Raw genomic sequence first — 15,254 nt, 5'->3', positions numbered from 1 at the left:
TGGCGGGCGGGAGCGCCCGTGAGGGGAAGTACTCCCTCCCCTCAGGTGTGTCCTCATCTCGGGCTGGCAACGTCAGCCTAAGGTTATGTTTTTAAAACGTGAGGGGAGGAAAAAAAAGCACATATAAAGCGAGGCAGTAACCCTGACGATCTACACATTGGCGCCTGGATGAGGCCAACCAGAATGAAATTAGAGATGTGGAGATAAGATGGAAAAGCGCATGGGGGAAAAGAAAAAGAATTAAAGGGAAAAAAAAAAGGAAGAGTAAATTAGCATCGGGGTCTTACAGAAGGAGTGGATCTGTTCTTGTCACTTCCAGCGAGCACAGATGGCTGGAAGCTTCCAAAAATAGCTATTTAATGCTGGGGGGCAGTGGTAGAGGTCAGCCCGCTAAGATAAATACAGAATTCCTGTCACTGGGCTCCGGGATGAGTTGTCTCACTCTGTAACAAAGAACACGCAAGCTACTGCTGCGGGTCAGTTGTTCATATCCCTGCAAACGTGAAAAAAAGGGAGTTTTTCAGTATTCACTGAACAGTCTGAAGCTTTTACAGAGATAGGCTTTGCTCCATGGGATGCTTTATTATCATCATCTCTACGAGCTTCAGTGAGGAACGTTACAAAAGATAAACACAACAATTATTCCCAAAGTTTGACGGGGTTGGATGCTCAGGTGAAAGGGCAGCAGCAGTTCAGTGGTGTAGGAATGCACAGCATGGTGTGGCTGTGAGTTGATGGTACTTTCATTTGGTTTTGAATTAAAACACAATTAATAACCCCAGTCGGGGCACGGTAGTTAAAGCGTCTTTTGGGAAGTAAAGGGAATTTTGTATAAATATTTTGGATGACCTTGAGATAGTCTGTGAAGATTAGATTGTCTAACAGAGGTGGTCTGCTAGTTCCTTTGTTCAGGGTGCACATCTGATAAGAGAGATTTAGTCCATCTGGAGCTCTGGGAGGAGACTTTTTCAGCACACACACACACACACACACATATATATATATATATATAGGGCTGCATCTGTTTTAGCAGCAAATTTCAGGATAAAACTGCATATGAATATCCACCATCAATTTTTATAGAGATACAATGCTGACAGTTTTCTGGAGTCACCTTTCCCCACTGCTACATTGAACTGTAGCAGAAATTTGAGACAGTTTCAGTAAAATACCCAAATGTTTCTTTTAAATATCTGTTGATATTAATATATAACCAAGTAGAGTTTATCTGACTTCCATTCTGCATCACATTGCCTGACATGACTCATTTTGGTGGAGTGTTTGATGAGAGGGAAATGTTTTCAGACATGTCTCTTAAATAAGAAATTTGTTTCTGTTAAGACATTTTTCTCCAAATTTCAAAAAGTTTATTTTTGTGACTAAAATAAAAAAAAAAAAAAATTAAAAAAAGAGAAAAGGAAAAACTGAAAACAGACAAACATTAAGAAAACCAGACAATTTCAGAGGTAACACATGCTCCTTATGACACTCTAAGATTTCAGATACAACACAGGGATTCAGGCTCTGGTAAAAGGACTTATCCCAGCTCACTGAGGCTGTATGTGGGATGAGCAGTGCCTGCAATTGTTCAGACCCTCGTCTACCAGAAATAAACAACAATTCTATAAAGTCACAGTAGCTGTGAGGGGGGGAAAAAAACCAGAGTTTGCAGGGAACTTGGGGGCACAGTGCTACTTGCCAACATCAGAGAGATATTTTGGAGCTCTTTGGGCAGTTCTGCTCCCCATCCCCTCTCCAGGCACCCTGACTCGCTGCCAAGAAGGGTAAAGAGATGCCACTGCCTCATGTGAGGCAGGCAAAAAACTACTGTTATCAGGCCATTGTCCCAGTTTTGGGGCCTCTGCACAGAAATCAAAGATGTAAACAGAGCACCCCATGTTTTCTCTGGATAACCATTCCATAGAAAGGACTGGCACCGAGGCAGCAAAGCCCAAGGAATCCCTCTCTCCAACACAACAAACAGCAATGTTTTGGTAACAGGGTCCCTTTTACCCCTTGACCATGGAAAGGGAAATGCAGATGTGTGTCATGTCCTGCCCAGCCACTGTCCTGGCAGCAGCAGCCCACCCAGGCCAGCTCTGCTGCCGTGGGGTCCAGGGCTGGTGCTCAGGACTGATCACCCCAGTCCAGCAGTGCCAGGGTGGCCCAAATGCCCACCCAGGTCTCTGCCCAGGGTCTCGGGCTGGTTCTGCAGCTCCTGCTGAGGCCAGCACTGCTCCAGCTGGGTTGCTGACTGCCTCCAAGCTGTCCCTGTGGAAGCTAGCTTGTGTTTTTCTACGTTACAGGGCAGCAGCAAAAGCAAGACTACAGTGTAGACATACCTTGTATCTCTCAGACCCCAAGTGCAACTTTATTTAGACAGACCGAAAAAAAAAAAAAAAAAAAATGCAAGTAGGTAAATAAAAACCAAATTTTCTGGTTGATTTTGGAGAGTGCTGCCTCGAGGGTCCGTGTCTCCTCACATGCACTCAACTAGGATACCTTCATTTTGCCTTTCTCAGGAGCAGCTTCGTGGAGGAGCGGCTGCTCATCCCCGTTCACCGACAGCATCCTCTTCTCCGGCGGCAGCTCCTCGGGCTGGCGGGCGATCAGCAGGCGGCAGGTCAGCAGGATGCCAAAGACCAGGGCGTGGGCATAGCGCTTCAGGGGGTCCCCCACCAGCTGGTGGAAAAAGAGCACAGCCAGCACCAGGAGGAGCAGCAGGAAGTTGGCCACGTCCTTGGGGCGCCCCGGCACCAGAGTCATGACGATGCCGCACGCCACTTCCAGCGCGCCGATGCTCTTGCGGAGGAGGATGGAGCTGACTCCCAGCTTCTTCAGCATGGGCAGCGCCCGCACGTAGCTCTTGTAGGCTCGTTTCTGGAATGAAGCAGCCGTGTGAGAAAGTGAAGGCAAAGGTGACTTCTATCGGAACATGCTGATGTGCAACATGATCTAAAAGTTATTTCAATGTTACAGACCCCTCTGGCACAATACCCAATCTGTAAAGCTTCTGTTTGGGGGTATATGAAACCATCAATCTGCAATTCAACCTTTCTAAGCTGTTGTCTCTTCACTGGAAAGCAGTTCTGCAGCCTCTCATCCATCTTTGGAACTTCTACCAGGCCAGGTGCACCTTATCCTGAAACCTCAGGTTCTGATTGCTGGAATTAGCAGTGCAAAACCATGCTGTTAAAACAAACGTTTTTTTAAGAGTACCCTGTGCTTTAAAATTGGCTAATACACCCAATCCCTGCAAAGCCAAATCACAGTAAGTAAATAGAAGTCTCTTTCTACTCTAAAGCAACTTCAACATCCCAAAGCAACTTACAATATTCCAAAGCAATTTACAGTAGGTGTGGGCAGTGCAGGCTCAGGGTAGGACTAAACATCAAAGCTGAGATTCACCAGTCCTATCCTGTGCTTACATCCCTTTATGATCCTTTCTTTCCTCACATGAAAGCAAGCTGACATTTGACCTTATTTGCTCTCTGGATATGCTGCATTTAGAAGCAGTGTAAGTTGCAAGACTCAGCCTGCTTACATAGCTGCCTCATTCTTTTGGGGAAAGAAAAAACCTTTGTCCTTACACATGTCCAGGTTCTTGCATTTGAACATAAGGTTCTGCTGGCCTTACTGTTTTGTTTGGGGTTTTTCCTCTTTTTGTTTTGCAATAATGTATTTACTTTTTTTTTTTTTTTTTTTTTTTTTTTTTAATAAGGCTCCTATATTCAGTGTGAGACACTGAAATTATTTCCACTTATACTTGAGTATAATATCCCTGAAGACATTATTGCCATTGTGTTCTCTGTTTTCTAATCAATGTGAGGGAATTGGAAGCCAAATCTCAGGTACAAATCTCACAGGCACTGATCAGACCATGGATTTACTTCCATACAACTTTGGAAACCTACATTACAGGCATGCAGAACTTTCCCACATAGATTTTGATGCTTCCTTCTGAGTGGATCTGATGCTTCACAGGTGGTTTAAAAATATCCAGCATTGTCATTTTTTGCTACAAAATAACTGAAGATCTCCTGACACATTTACTGCAAGTGTTTGCATTGTAAGAATGTATTTTAAACCATCAGTGACTAAAACCTCAAAGCAGAGTATTTTTAAATAGCTGTGAAAAATACAACATTTTTAAGAAATGTACTATAAGCATGTCCTAGAGTACTCTGGTGTTTTAGGTATTTTAATAGGGAAGCTAATGTATTTTTTGCTGAATGAAAAACTACAAGTTTGGTGGTTTAGATAGACAACAGAGGTTCTCTGTTTGCTGGGGGCAAAAAACTTATGGATTAGCAAGATCAGGTTTTTCCTGACTGTCTGCATTACCTGACAGACCACCACAATATGTAGCACAGCAAAGGCAGGAGAGCCTAATGAGCCATAAATATGTAACAATATGGACTATGAAGAATAATGATTCTGTGTAATACCTGCTTTATAAAACCAGAGATCATTCCTACCTGTAGGCCTGACTCTTGATAAAGCAGAAGAGGACACAGAAGCTAAATATTTTACAGATGAAGCATTTTGCAAAGTCCTAAAATCTCTGTGGGGTTTTATTTTCTTTTGTTTTGTTTTTTCCCTGTAGCAGAAGCTTAAGAGCTTTGTTTTCTAGGGGTTTTACCTCATGTGTCTGTTCCCATGAGTTACTTCTTGGGAATTTTCCTCTGTGAGATCCCTGTGCTGGGCTGCAGACTAGGCACTGCAATTGAGATGTTATTTGAGAGCTAAGGAAAAGCAGCTGGGCAGGTGGAGCAAAGGGAGAGAACAGAATGTGCTAGAAACTTCTAGCATTATTTTTTTAGGGGCACAAAAATTATACCAATCTTTTCAACCACCTCAATAAATTACTGGGAAAGCAGGAGGCTGGAGGGGGGGGGGGTGGGGGAGGGCAGGAGAATAAATAAACACAATGAGGAAGCAAAATGTGGCAGCCAGTCCTCCACCTGCCTGCAGCTCGCAGCTGGCAAAGCTCTGCAGCAGAGAGGAGCATAAACCAGTTCACCAGGTGAGAAATGCACACAGTGACTTCTCTGTCCTCTGCTCACCCCTTTTCTCTTAGGCAAGAAGGGGAGAGGCTCATTTCCCAGGCCAAAGAGAATAATAAGAAGACTATTAATAATACCTTCCTCTGGCAGCTAAGAATCTCAAAGCATTTCACGATCATTAATTAATCCCTGCACAAGTCTGGTGAGGTAGGGACAGTCAGTATCATTATCCTTGCTTTAAAACATCGAATTTTGAGGATGAACATCTGCCAGATCAGGCATCTGTTTTTCCTACCCCCATCCAGTGGATAGGTTTCCCCTCAGGAATCAGCTGTCCCTGCCTGCTGAATGTCTGGCACTTCTGCAGGCCTTGCATTTAGAGACCCTTGTGTCCCATCTTCTGCCGGCTGTGTGTGCTGTGCCACCCCATCCTCCTTGCCTCCCCTCCCCATCTTTATCCACCAGAGGTTTCTCCGTGGATAGGCTCAGCTGGAGCCCAGACAAGGTTTGCCAGGATATCTTGGGCACTGCGTATTATTGGCTTCTCTCCGTGTCTATCAAGTAAGGAGTCAGATCGGCTTCTTCCCTCTCCTGCCCCTCGCTCGGGGCTCAGGGCAGTCGCCGGCCGCGTCCCCCCCTGCTCCTGCTGCAAGGCGGGAGAGCCCTCCAGCACCTCCCTCCGTGCTGCCGGACTCACCATCTCGTTGTAGGCATCCCTGCTGAGCCGGGGGGTCAGTTTGATGGTCCCCATGAAGACGAAGAAGAGCCCCAGGGCCACCGAGAGGGCGACGATGGTGATGGTCCTGGGAGATGCCATAGAGGCGCGGGGATCCGCTCCTAGCGAGGCCTTGTGGCTCTGGCTGCCAGCCCGGGTGGGAGGGAGTCCGTCACCATTGAAGGCTGTAGGAATAAAGCTGCAGAGGCAGGAGGATGACAGCGGGAGGGGATTCAGCCTCCTCCACTCAGCAAGCCCTGGGTCCTAAAGCCCTGCCACAGCCAGGCAGCTCCAGCACCGGAGCACAAGAGGAGCTCGTCCTCTCCTTTCCTTGTGTGCTCCATACATCGCCCACAGAAAGCCGAAACGGAGTCAGTCTAGGGATGTGGGATGGCAGCCAAAGGCAGGGCAGAGTTATTCATTAGTGGGCAAACAAGGACATGTTAGCAGAGGGCACAGGAGTAATGTGCGTGGAGGAGAAGTGGGCAGGGGTCTCTTGTACATCGCAGCTTTCAGTTTCAATATTCAGATGTTCATACATAGAAAACAACATATTGCTTCGTTTATTTGCACTAGGAAAGAAAAATAAATGTTTTGTCCCTGTGGCTCTCCTGGAACCTGATGCTCAAAAGGTGAGGCCACTTGTGTCACCTGCCCCCACTGCAGATAAAACCTATCCTGTTATGTTCAGCTCTCCAGAGGCTAGTGGAAAAGGTTTATGATTCTCTGGTACTTTCTGATTAAAAGTTATTGTCTCCTCTCCAATTAATGCAACAAATTTGCTTTTGACCAAAACCTAGCAGAAATCTATTCAGATCTCACAGTGAGAAACCAAGGTATAATTACATGAAACAGAACTGCTGGAATACATCCTTTGGTATAAAATGAAAACGAGAGGCTGCAACGTGTGTAAAAACCTACACTCATGAGATAGTGCAAGAGTGACACTTCTTATGCCTGACAGGAATCTCATCACCACTCCCTTTATGGTGTAATAATTTTCAAGCCCTAAACACATGTATTTTGAGTCCCCATGGCTTGAAAACTGGTTGTTGTTATTCAAAGCTCAAGACTGGAGTCAAAAGTCTGAAAAATACAGGCAGCTCTCCCAGCTTCCTTGAGAGTTTATCAGCCTTGAATCAAATAATTCTGAGACTCAGTAACACAAGGCAACTCTGCTCACTCAGACTCCCCTCCCCATTACAGCAGTTCCATCTCTGGAAGAGCAGGAGAAATATAACAACACTGTGAGCAGGAGAGGACACATACAAAACAGAAAAAAAAATTTAATTAGCTATTGCAGAACATCCTGAAGAGGAAAAACCTTGCAGCTGACATTCTCACAGGGCACTTCATATTTAGGCATCAGCAATCATTAGTGGAGAAGGGGGAGGCAGATGTGGAAGAGAGACACTGAAATCTGTTTTATTTTGTTTTACAGAAAGATCTCATTGTTGAAGCTGGTGCCTCCTCCAGGCAAGGACCCCAACAAAGGAATCTCTCGGCTTTAATACTCTTCCATCCTAAATCTCCCACAACAGTTCTGACCAGTGGAAAATTAGAGGTGTCTTCTCATTGTTCATTGGTTTGTGGGAGTCTGTGGGTGAGAAGCCACCCACACCCAGCGCTGGAAGTCCAGTGTCTTTTGTAAGGCACGAAGTCAGCAGCCATTCACAGCTCCTTTCCTGGGGCTCCAGTGATCTCCCACTATCCAGGGCATGATTTGCAGCTCAAACACAGAGCTACCAGCCCTGGGCATATTCCTCAACTAAGAGAGAGTCTTTTCCAGGCTGCTTTAACCAGCAGCCCAAGGTTTGCAGGTGAAGGAAGGGTGATGAAATGTTACAGAGAACCTTTTCACCCCCAAAAATCCAAGTAGTTCCTTACACAACAGTGTGGGTAGGCAAGCCAAAGTAAGAGGTACCCCAAAGTTATTTATTTTTATACAACTTCACAGAAAATAAGTTAAAATCCTAACTACATTAGCTCTTCAGGACAGGAGGAGCTTGCTTCCCAAGCTCTCAGAGCTCATTCCTCACTCCTTGTCAGCGGGTGAACAGCAGCAGCAGCTCACAATGAACAGTGTGAGGAAACATGTCAAAGGGAATAGCCAGCACAGGGGCAAATGGCTCCCCTGTCAGCTTCTTCCGTGGGTCAGGTGGGCAGCATAGCCTGTGCAAAGCAAAGAGCATCCTTTAGACCAACAGCAGAAGCCTTCCCACCACTGGTATCACAATTCAAGAGGGGTATCATGTGTTTGGCTAACATTCCTCAGAGTCTGCAGCTGACACTCACTGAGGTGTGGAACCATCAATAACTGAATCCCCAACCAGCTCTGAAAACCTCAGGGACAAGCTGAACAGTCAGTGGCAAGTTAAAAGCTCCTTTTCTCACAAGCCATCCCAGCTGAAAGACACTCAGTTTCAGTTTTGCACTGCCCTTATGGCTGCCTGCAGATAGATTTATCACCTGGGTGTGCCCCAGCTAAAAGCTGACCAGATAAAGCTACATGATTAACCCCTAAGCAGGTGAAATCCCCTTGGCTTCCCTTTCTTGGTGAGGGGCCAACCTTCCTGCAGTGAACCAGATGAACTCTGTATCTCACACCCAGGTGTGGGTGATTTTTTTTCAGATGGATGCATAATATCATTGTGCCATGTATGCATCATTCCTCACTGATGCCTTGTCAGGGTCTGTCACTGAGATGAACAGAAAGGAGAGTGCTCACTCAAGGAAGTTCCTCATGGCTTCACCCTCTGGCTTGCAGGAGATGTAGAGCAGCCTGCGGATGGACCTGCAGTTCCGGATGGCTCGTACCACCCTGTAATCTGCAAAAACAGACACTCTGCTTTCCCACCACCACCCTCAGCTCTCCAGAAGGAATGACTACACAGCATCACAGAATTGTCACAAATACAGATGCGTATTTTGCCACGTTCTGTCTCAGATGCAGTCTCTCAGGAAGTCACAGGTGCGACCCACACTGCTGACAGTTTTGCCAATCTGGCAGGCAGGGCAGAGCAATGGGAGAAGTCCCTCTGCTTCCCAGGGGGATGGAGGATGAAAGAAAAATGTTACTCAGTTATGCAAAGGCATATAAAACCTTCCACACACACTTGTGAGAGTGTATCTGGGCACCAGGACCAGTGTGTGACTTTCCAGTACACACTCCAGGGGAGATCACTGAGACAGTTTGAGGGCTGGGTTATTCATCCTGGGGAACAGAAGGTAAGCAAGGATCCATTTGCTATCTACAGGAACCTCATGGGGGATTACAGGTAACTGAGAATCTTCTCAGAGGAGCATGAGAAGAGGATGAGAAGCAATAGATGTATAGCATCATAGGGAATATCCTGATTAAATATATTAGGGAAAACATTTTCAGGAGAGGGGGTACACTCTTGGACATATTCAAACCTCAGCTAGGCTTTACATCCCTATGCAACCTCATACAACTCTGAAGTTTGCCTTGCTATAGTTGAGAGATTGCACCACAGATCTCCAGAGATCTCTTCTCTTAAATAATTGTGTGAGGCTATGATAGATGGAAAAAATATTAGAGCTAAAGAGAAAGCATGATGAAGGCACTGAAAACAGCAGACTTTATGGACTTTTAGCTTCTGTCAGCAATGAGAAACAAGAGGCTAAGCAAGGAAAGGGTTTAGAGCCAGTATAACAGGTTTCACAGGACTCATTCAAAACTCTGTGTTTACAAGATGAAAATAAATAGCATTTTCTCTCACGTAGGCCAGCCCGAGAAGGGTTCACCACAGCAACAAGCGGCCGGGCATCCTCCCACGATGCCAGGAGCTGTGGTAACACAGCCTCTGCCTTTCCACTGTGGAACTCACAGTTTGAGATCCCTGTGAAACAGAAAGCAACCACTTGAACCGAGTCTCACCAAGAGTTAGGTATAACATGAACCACCCTTTGCTGTGTGAAGGTAACTGGTTAGGGTCCCTCTCACTTCTACTCTGATTTTTCAGCATTTGGTTTGAAACTTTTTGCCACAGTGAATCTGAACTTACCATTGAATGCTGCATTCCACTCAGCATCCTCTATTGCCTTCTCCACCACCTCGACACCAATAACCTTGGACACTCGGTGAGCCAGAGAGAGACCAATTGTGCCTGGAAACACAGGAAACAAAAATACTCCATACATCCCTGCTGAAGAAACAGGTCCTTACATAGCAAGGATCATCTCTGGAATGCAAAGCTCTGGGAGCCCAGGAACTTACCTGTTCCACAGCAGATGTCAAGGAGGACAGTGTCCCCAGTAGGCTGGCAGAGCTCCCCGACTGCCTGGTACAGAACTTCTGCTGCAGCCGTGTTGACTTGGAAAAAGGCGTCTGGAGAGATGCGGAACTTGAGGCCGAGCAGCTCTTCAAAGATGTGCGGTGCTCCGTGGAGGAGCTGGTAAGGGGACTGCTCGTGGGAGCAGCGTGTCATGGTGCTGGCAGATCACACAAAAAACAGCTGTTAGAAAGCAGCAGGGAGGAGCTGGTTTCCATCCCCAGGGCGCTCATGGGCAGCAAAGGATGGTTCTTCCCTCCTGCAGCTTATATTTCATGTGAGCCTTTCAAGGAGATTAAAGCATTTGATTATTCGTAAGGAATCTGTGACTTGCTAAATTTCACTAAAAGGATCAAAATTACTTAGCAGAAGGCAGCCTTCTTCAGGTCTATTCCCCAGTTTTGCAGCTAATGTGATTTACTGTCTAGGGATATTCACTGAAATTTTTTTCTTTTCTAAGTTTCCCAGACTCGTAATTGCCATGAGGTAGAACCACAGCATGTTCAAATAAGTCTGCAAAAATAGAAGATGGGACCATATTAAAACCACATCTTCAAGAGGGATCCAAACATCTGTCATTCTCTTCCAGCACTCCCTGAACTGGTGGAACTTGAATTTGGTCAGAAAGGGGGTAGAAGAAGGAAGTGGCTTTGTTTCCACTCACTCCCTCATCAAGGCATTTACCTCTCTTGGAAATAAAGTGAAGTCAAGTCACAGACTGCTCCAGGCCCACATGTGAAAAACTCCTTCAGCAATGCTTTCTGAGTAGCCAGTGCCTCCTGTCAAGAGTGAGAAAGGAAAAGCTGCCTCTTTGGGTAACCTGGTTAGACCCCTCTGCCCAGCACCACAGCCAGCAGGCTCAGCTCAGCCAGATGTGGCCGTGCCTCTTGCCCTGCTCTCCACGTGCTCACCTGGCCCAGCTGCTGGGGGTGGAAGGTGACAATAGCCATGGTGTGGCCACAGCTGCTGCTACGAACCACGAGCTCTCGCCAGTGTCCACCTTCATGGAAGAGGATGCAGGAGTCCAGGGGGGAGTGACAGATGAACTCCTCATAGCACTGAGGGGAGGGGAATTGCACCTTTAGCACCATGAAGACACTGCCCTGCCCTTAGCCCCCCAGACAGGCAGCCCTTCCACCACGGTGGTCTGCTCTTTCTGTTTGATTTTAATACACTGGGTGAAAGCTCCTTCCAGGCTCTTGAAAGACAACAGGTTTTAATGATCTCAATTTGCAATTTTATGTATTTTAATAGACTGGTAGGAATACATTGTCGCTTGATTAACTTCATTACTCGGGGCACTTTATGGGCTGCAATACTAACGTGTGAGTTTTCATAAAAGTATTTTATCCACCAACTAGAATCAGGCATGAAATTTTTCAGAACATGAAAGTGGACTTGAAAACATAGTACAATTAAAATTACAGTTTTCTCCCAAGTAAGAATTAGTGTGGTCTCTCTATTCCACAGTTATTTATTTACCTGGGCTACTTGTTTGTGTTTTGAGGATATGTTCTCCACATGGTTGGCTTTCACACAGACAATATTTCTTTCTGTAGAGAGACGGACAGGTATTTAATTGCTCTGGTTGAGGGCACATTAACCACTGTAGCATCTGACATGATAAACTGTGGAGTCCTTTCCCCATTCCCACACCCATGTCAGCAGTTTTCTATGAGTTTTTTGTCCTGCACTGACCTCTGCCAGTTCCTACATACAACCCCACAGTTTTGGGGTTCCCATCTGGTCCTCGGTTCACAGAGAAAGTCGATTTGTTTCGGTAGCCATTAATGATGGGCTGAGGGAGAAAAGAAGAAAAAGCAAAGCCTTGGATTAAAAGAAAAAGCAATGGAGGAAAGCCAAACCCCAGCCTGTTATTCTGTTGCCAGCGTGGGAAGATCCATGTGAACGAGCAAAACACAGACACAGAGCTTGTAGACAAGAACTCCACTACTGCCCCTGGGGGACAAGAGGTGGCTCTCAGTGACAGAATAGTGACAGGTTTAACAGAGAGGCCTTAGGCACAAAAAAAAAAGGGTTCCAGGGCTTATTTCACTCTTGGGCAGCCACAAGCTGAAAAGCACAAGTTAGCAAGGATTGACTCAGACACAGTCTCTGCAACCAAATGATGCCCCCCATGAGACTCTTGAGTTGCTGAATGAGTGACTGTACATGGCTCAGAGGGAAGAGCATTCCCATGGGACACTCACCGAAGGGACTACAGGCTGCAGAGGACAACACAGCCCACCAGGTTTCTGTGCATCTATGCCCAGCTCCTCCAGACGAGATGCCAGTGTCTGCAGTATCTTCCTCTGGCTTTCATACTTCACCTGCAGAGGAGTTCTGAGGCAGAAACACTCTCACAGGACCACATGATGGTGGGCAGCTCTTCATCACCCACCTCTGGGGAGTCCAACAGGAGGAAAAACTGCAAGTGAACATATAGCCCCAGAGGAACTCTGCATTTTTGATAACCACAGCTGCTTGGAGAAACAGGAAGAAAGAAAAATCCTGGTCTATGGTCCCCAAATGCTGACCTGGAACACTTTGTCTAACCTGAAGGCCCAGTGAAGCACAGCAGTCCCACAGAGGACAGGACCACTGCATCCCTCTGTACTACAAGGAACCTCCCATCTATCCCTCACAACAACAGGATTAAAGCAGCAGTAAATGGGGTCTGAAGAGTTTGCAGCATTGCTCAGGAGGATAGGAGGGACAGTTGGAGGCAACACAACAGAGAAAAGTCTGTGTAAACACATCTTACCTGCAGCTGCTCTTGGTAGGGAAGTCTCCACAGTGGCGTCACTGCATTTGCTAACCTGGAAAGCACAACAGCAAGGCAGTGCCCAGAGCTACTTGACTCCTGATTCCTATGGCATAACATCCCTGTCAGATACTTCATGGGCAGGACAGTTCTGATGTGGACTCTGCACCAGGGCTGGCTGTGAACACCCAGACTCCCAGGGAGACATAGTTTGTGTGTAGCACGAGGGAATTTCAAGCTGCCCATTTACACTGACCCAGCCACACACACGGAATTAGTTTAGAGATAAACTTCAGAACTTGCTACTACTAATACCCAAAGCAGAACAAGCAAGAACAAAACACATAAAAGTTGGTAGGAAAAAAAAAAAAAAAGAAAAAAAGTACACATATACCCAAAAAAAACCCAAAAAGAGGTGAGGCTGATACGATTCAAGCACTCCTAACTGCCTCCCTGAGACCGTGGGGAACACCACCCTGCAGCTGGATAAGTTGCAGCTATTGCTTAGCTAAGATTTTTGAAGCTGCTTCCACAGCACCCAGTGTCAATTACTCTGAGATCCAGGAGTGCAAATCGAGTGGACTATCACTTTTTGTTTGCCAAAATGGCAACTTATCTGCTCCCTTCCTCTCAAAACTTTTCATTTGTCTTCTCTACTATCCCCTCCCCAGGCCATGCTCCAGGCAAACAAGACGAGCCCTAGCCCTATTCCTACTGGATGGAAGTAAACCCCCAACCCACCACGTTCACAGCTTTAGGCGCTTGCTGCTTTAAAAGAATGCTTGGTCATTTTGGAAAAGCCATACCTCTCCTCCCAGGAAGGCTCCGGCAGGCTGCAGCTCACCCTGGCCTTTTTCTTCCCTCCCCACGCTGCTGCTGTGGTTGTCACCGGGCTGCGGAGCAGGGCGAGCGGCGGGGGGCGGAGGGGGCAGCGCGGTGGCCCCAGCACAGAGCACAGAGCCATGGCGAGTGCGAGGGGCCGCGCCCACCGCGGGCAGCCGAGCAGCGGCACGGGCTGGGGAACCGGCCCGGCTCCGGGCACGGGCTGGGGAACCGGCCCCGCTCCGGGTAGGGACAGGGGAACCGGCCCCGCTCCGGGCACGGGCTGGGGGACCGGCCTGGCTCCGGGCACGGGCTGGGGAACCGGCCCGGCTCCGGGCAGGGACAGGGGAACCGGCCCGGCTCCGGGCACGGGCTGAGGAACCGGCCCCGCTCCGGGCACGGGCTGGGGAACCGGCCCCGCTCCGGGTAGGGACAGGGGAACCGGCCTCGCTCCGGGCACGGGCTGGGGAACCGGCCCCGCTCCGGGCAGGGACAGGGGAACCGGCCTCGCTCCGGGCACGGGCTGGGGAACCGGCCCCGCTCCGGGCACGGGCTGGGGAACCGGCCTCGCTCCGGGCACGGGCTGGGGAACCCGCTCCGCTCCGGGCAGGGACAGGGGAACCGGCCCCGCTCCCGAGGCGGCATCGGCGGCGGAAGGGGCGCGGTGAGAGCCCAGCGGCCTCCCCGTGCCCGGCCCCGCTCCCCGCCCCGGTCTGCCCGCCGAGCTCCGGCGGGTGCGGCAGCGGTCGGCGCTGGGGAGGGCTGAGCTTTCCCCCCTGTGCTGGTCGGACACGGCTAGCGAATGTCACAGCACTGGGGTGGCCTCGGGCAGACTGGAAGCTCAGTGCCACCTGCCCCCGAGCCTGTCCGATGGGATACTCGGGACTGCGGAGAGCAGGAGGGAGGTGTGGCTGCCGTGTCCCCTCGGCTGCAGGGTGGGTGCAGCTGGGTACGCGCGCCCATTTGGGCAGGAGCGCAAGAACAGCCTCCCCCAGCCAGCCCAGGCCGTGCCTCCCGCAGATGCTCAGGGAAAACGAGGAGCACACAAGCACGCGTGGTCCCATGCTCACTTAATTCTCTCGGCCACCAAATCTCAGCGCTGGGGATTCCCCGAGTTTATCGTTTATCTGCTTAGGGACCCCAAGAGTTCTCTTTTCCACTTGTTTATCTCGACCACTTCCTGAAAGGTGGCTGTAGTCAGGTGGGGGTTGGTCTCTTTCTCCAGGCTGCAGCTAACAGAACGAGAGGACACAATCCTAAGCTGCGCTGAGGGAAACATAGGTTAGGTATTAGGAAAATGTTTTTTATGGAAAGAGTGATAAAGTACTGGAATGGTTTGCCCCGGGAGTCACCATCCCTGGATGTGTTTAAAAACAGATTGGATGTGGTCATGGTTTAGTTGAGGTGTTAGGGCATGGGTTGGACTCCATGATCTTGAAGGTCTCTTAAATTAGATTCTGTGATTCTATTATATCTCTCACTCTTCGATGTCACCTAAAATTCCTGGTGCCACACATCATTTGACCAGGAGGCTCACCCACCCACTTGCTGCCATTTGGAGGAATTGCTCTTGTGTGGACCTGGCTGCTGCGGTTTCCCCCAAGAGCTCCAAAGCTTGGCCCTCTCCCCGCCCGGTCCCGCTCCTGGTCCCG

At 48.5% G+C, this 15,254-nt stretch overlaps 2 protein-coding genes across 5 annotated transcripts; both read right to left on the bottom strand.

The window, feature by feature from the left end:
* Positions 1-564: 564 nt before the first annotated feature.
* Positions 565-7,165, bottom strand: TMEM35A (transmembrane protein 35A). Its single transcript, XM_079318733.1, has 2 exons — positions 5,704-7,165; positions 565-2,880 (listed from the first exon to the last, which is right to left on the bottom strand). Exons 1-2 carry the CDS (start codon positions 5,821-5,823, stop codon positions 2,494-2,496), a joined length of 507 nt encoding a protein of 168 aa, XP_079174859.1. The 5' UTR covers positions 5,824-7,165; the 3' UTR covers positions 565-2,493.
* A 470-nt stretch (positions 7,166-7,635) lies between these two features.
* TRMT2B (tRNA methyltransferase 2 homolog B) lies at positions 7,636-14,613 on the bottom strand. Of its 4 annotated transcripts, none has more exons than XM_079318731.1 (13): positions 14,231-14,607; positions 13,587-13,810; positions 12,781-12,835; positions 12,227-12,346; positions 11,715-11,814; positions 11,499-11,569; positions 10,928-11,074; positions 10,701-10,795; positions 9,962-10,176; positions 9,750-9,851; positions 9,465-9,584; positions 8,450-8,549; positions 7,636-7,893 (listed from the first exon to the last, which is right to left on the bottom strand). In XM_079318731.1, the coding sequence occupies exons 2-13, from the start codon at positions 13,742-13,744 to the stop codon at positions 7,767-7,769; spliced, it is 1,410 nt and encodes a 469-aa protein (XP_079174857.1). In that variant the 5' UTR covers positions 13,745-13,810; positions 14,231-14,607; the 3' UTR covers positions 7,636-7,766. The 4 variants fall into 4 exon arrangements, with proteins under 4 accessions (XP_079174857.1, XP_079174854.1, XP_079174856.1 ...); XM_079318728.1 differs by having other exon boundaries at positions 13,587-13,825; positions 14,217-14,606; XM_079318730.1 differs by having other exon boundaries at positions 13,587-13,885; positions 14,255-14,606.
* Positions 14,614-15,254: the final 641 nt, after the last annotated feature.

The sequence above is a fragment of the Erithacus rubecula genome (assembly GCF_903797595.1).
Source record: "Erithacus rubecula genome assembly, chromosome: 15".
Lineage (NCBI taxonomy): Eukaryota > Metazoa > Chordata > Aves > Passeriformes > Muscicapidae > Erithacus > Erithacus rubecula.
The sequence above is the reverse complement of the archived record's forward strand: the minus strand, read 5'-3'. Positions and strand labels throughout refer to the sequence as shown.

What these genes read in the sequence shown, in the direction of transcription:
- TMEM35A (XM_079318733.1), bottom strand. Translation starts at nt 5,823, where the DNA reads ATGGCATCTCCCAGGACCATCACCATCGTCGCCCTCTCGGTGGCCCTG. An exon ending in GGGATGCCTACAACGAGATG is followed by an intron (nt 2,881 to 5,703) that starts GTGAGTCCGGCA and finishes GCTTCATTCCAG; the next exon opens with AAACGAGCCTACAAGAGCTA.
- TRMT2B (XM_079318731.1), bottom strand. Translation starts at nt 13,744, where the DNA reads ATGGCTCTGTGCTCTGTGCTGGGGCCACCGCGCTGCCCCCTCCGCCCC. An exon ending in CCCTTCTCGGGCTGGCCTAC is followed by an intron (nt 8,550 to 9,464) that starts GTGAGAGAAAAT and finishes CTGTTTTTGCAG; the next exon opens with ATTACAGGGTGGTACGAGCC. An exon ending in GCCATGAGGAACTTCCTTGA is followed by an intron (nt 7,894 to 8,449) that starts GTGAGCACTCTC and finishes TGCTTTGCACAG; the next exon opens with GCTATGCTGCCCACCTGACC.